The sequence below is a fragment of the Rhincodon typus genome, unplaced genomic scaffold, assembly GCF_021869965.1.
Source record: "Rhincodon typus isolate 14 unplaced genomic scaffold, sRhiTyp1.1 hic_rhity00015321, whole genome shotgun sequence".
Classification (NCBI taxonomy): Eukaryota; Metazoa; Chordata; class Chondrichthyes; order Orectolobiformes; family Rhincodontidae; genus Rhincodon; species Rhincodon typus.
In genome coordinates, this window is record NW_025980959.1 from 1 (window position 1) to 3,292 (window position 3,292).

At 56.6% G+C, this 3,292-nt stretch overlaps 1 protein-coding gene across 1 annotated transcript in view; it reads right to left on the reverse strand.

Moving 5' to 3' along the window:
* Positions 1-638: 638 nt before the first annotated feature.
* The window catches only part of LOC125482698 (sorting nexin-27-like), a 4,853-nt gene continuing 2,199 nt past the window's right edge, over positions 639-3,292 (reverse strand). Inside the window, exons 4-5 of the mRNA XM_048594825.1 lie at positions 1,884-1,946; positions 639-846 (exon numbers count right to left, since the gene is read on the reverse strand). Coding sequence (XP_048450782.1) covers positions 787-846; positions 1,884-1,946 — 123 coding nt within the window. The 3' untranslated portion in view covers positions 639-786. The remainder of the gene's footprint in view (positions 847-1,883; positions 1,947-3,292) is intronic.

The following is a 3,292-nucleotide window of genomic DNA, read 5'->3' on the forward strand; positions in this document are numbered from 1 at the left end:
GGGTGGGGGAGGGCAGTGCGGTGGGGGAGGGCAGTGCAGTGGGTGGGGGAGGGCAGTGCGGTGGGAAAGAGAGAGAAAAGATCTGAATGTAAGCTTTAGGTCGTGCACTGCGCGAATTCTTAGTGCATCACCGTTTGAGGTGACCTGTGCGCACTTGTACCAGCAGAGGGAGTCCGTGGGGAAGAAGTCACAACGAATCCATTACCAACAGGCCACGTTGTTTCAGTTCTCAACGCGTTCGGCTGGACACAACGGTTTCAATCCCAAACACCTCACTGCAGGTCGGCAGCGCCTTCTAGATGTCCCAAAGTGCTTAACAATGGATAGGAGGTGGTAGAACAGGAATGTCACTATTAATCCAGGGGCTAACACTCTGGGGAGTTGGGGGGGTGGGTCCCACGGGGTCGAATCCCACAGCAAACCCAGAACGGAATTTAAATTCAACAACTCAAATCCAGAATCGGGAGCTGGTCTCGAGAGACAGTGACCGTCATTGATTGTGGTAAAATCCCCCCATCGGGGGTGGGGAGGGGGGGCGTTGTCGCTAATGGGGGAAGAAAACCGGACCTCCTCTTCCTAAGGGCTGAGACTACACGTGACCCCAGACCACCCACAGCAATGGGGGCGACTCTCAACCGTTCTCTGAAATGGCCCCCTGAGCGAGACACTCAACTCGAGGGGCAAGTAGGGATGTGCAACAAGTTCCGGGTCTCAGTAAGAAGTGATGGGCATAAAACAAATCAGCGCAACTTTATTCTGAAGCGTCATCGCTGCTGTGACGTGGCTTCAGCTTGACCACAGGAAGTTCCAGCAAATAAAGGCCAACAGTTTGCAATCCTCTGACTTCTGGAGGGATAAACGTTATCCCTATTTTAATGGTGAGAAATCCGTCAACCTCACATTGACTCGGTCACCGTGCGGTGGGTTACACACACACACACACACACACACACACACACACACACATCACAGGTCTGGGACAGCTAAACATCCCGTCCCGGATTACAGCACTGCCCTCGGCGCTGACCCACCGGCAGCGCTCGCCCCCTCGGCGCCGACCCTCCGGCAGCGCCCGCCCCCTCGGCGCCGACCCTCCGGCAGCTGTGAGCCAAACACCCAACAGGCTGGCCACACTTGCTCTTGTCAAACTGCTCGCTGGTGGGGGACAGCCATTCAGCCCCTCGGGGGGGGGATGGAAAGACCCTACAAAGCTGCCTCTGCACCTTGCGGAGGGAGCAGCGTGTCACAGACATCCAGCCTTCCCAGCAAATGACAGAATCACCGAATTCTCTCAGAGCAGGCGGAGGCTATTTGGCCCATCGAGCCTGCCCTGGTTCTATCCTTCCCTATAGCCAGTTTGCTGCCATTTCCCCACCCCCTGCATCCCTGCGCTGAATTCTCTGTCCAAATGGCCATCAAATGCCCTGTGGGGACCCAATACACAGATTGGAGTCACATCCAATTCACTGCCTCATGCCCCGACAGCCCTTTATTTGGGGGGAGGTGGGGAAACGGGGGGTTGGAGGGACGGGCACCATCCCAGATTTTCCCCCTTGCCGTTGTCGGAAGAAGTGCCTCCCCGACTCCTCCCTCCAGGAACATACCCCAAGGCCCCTCAATTAGACTCCACCGCGCCCCCCGCCCCCACCACTCAGGGACAGTAGGCACTGAGTCGCTGTTTGGGATTTAACCCCCTTCAGCTCACTCTCTCCCTCAGGAAGGGGAGGGTGGGAAACTTGACGGTGTGTGCGTTTGCAGGGACTCTGGGTCCTGGCAGCATTCGCAGGAGGACAGGAAGGTGGGCCCACATCGGTTTCACACTAACCCCCACCACCCCCGTCCCTTTCCCCCTGGGGGAGGAGAGGAATGGTGTATGGAATTACCTTGCTGCACGGGCTGTCATCATTGCAGTTCTTGTTGTCTGTGTCAGAGACGTCATCTTCAACCTGGGCAGAGAGGCACACACATCGGGTTAATGTCTCTGTGTGTGTGTCTCTGTATCTCTCACAGTATTGACGGCACGGACCGGGCACAGGACCAAACAGGCAGACAGGCACAGGCACAGACAAGGGTGAAAAGTTCCTTCCTGTCTCCCCTATTAATGCCTCTTGTCATTTTATCCATCTCAATCCTGTTCCCTTCCTCTGCTCTCAGGAAAACAAACCCCAGACCGTCCAATCTCTCTCCATCCCCCACGGGGAGGGGTGGGGTGGGGGTCAACATCCTGGTAAATCACCCCCTGCCCCCCTCTCCCGGTGTCATCACCTCCCTCCCATAACGTGGATTCCAGAACCGCGCACCCGCACTCTCGCCATGTGGCCTAACCCACGTTTTATACAGTTCCCAGCCTCCCCCTCCCTGCTTCTAAACCTTGTCCCAACTAATAAAGGCAAATACGTCACAAGTCTCCCTCACCACTTGATCCAGCTGACTTTAAGGGAGAGGCAGACATGCACAGCAAGATCCCGCTGATTCCCAGGGTGCTACAAGCCCTCATAGGCACACAAAGATACAAGAGTGTGTGTGTGTACTTGCACGGACCAGCACACTTGGGCAACTGTCTGTGTGGAGTTTGCACATTTTCCCCCTCACACTACCAACACCACCACCCTCCCGCCCCAACCCCCGTGTCTGCGTGGGTTTCCTCCGGGTGCTCTGCTTTCCTCCCACAGGCCAAAGCTGTGCAGGTTAGGGTGGATTGGCTATGTTAAATTGTCCCGTAGTGGCAAGGGACGTGCAGGTTAGGGTGGATTGGCCGCGCTAATTTGTCCCGTAGTGCCCAGGGATGTGCAGGTTAGGGTGGATTGGCCGTGCTAAATTGTCCCGTAGTGCCCAGGGATGTGCGGGTTAGGGTGGATTGGCCGTGCTAAATTGTCCCGTAGTACCCAGGGACGTGCGGGTTACGGTGCATTGGCCGTGGGAAATCGTCCCGTAGCGTCTACTGGATGCTCCTCAGAGGGTCGGTGTGGTCTTGATGGGCCGAATGGCCTGCTTCCACACTGCAGGGATTCTATGATTCTAAAATACAAAGTGGGGTACACCTATCAGAGACGCAGTTTAACCCTTTGACCCCTCCCCAACCCCCGCCGATCTCAGGAATGATGTTCGGAGCTGATGGCGAATACACTGGATACAGGAGGGACCAGAGACTGGAGAGCTCGCCACTCTGCGGGCTGGGCAATATCAGGACAACGTCGGCTGTTCTTCCCCAGGCCATGATGGAGCTTCCACGGCACTCCAATCCCGTGGGAGACCCATCCCCACGCACGGGCAACACAGCTCCCTATCCCCC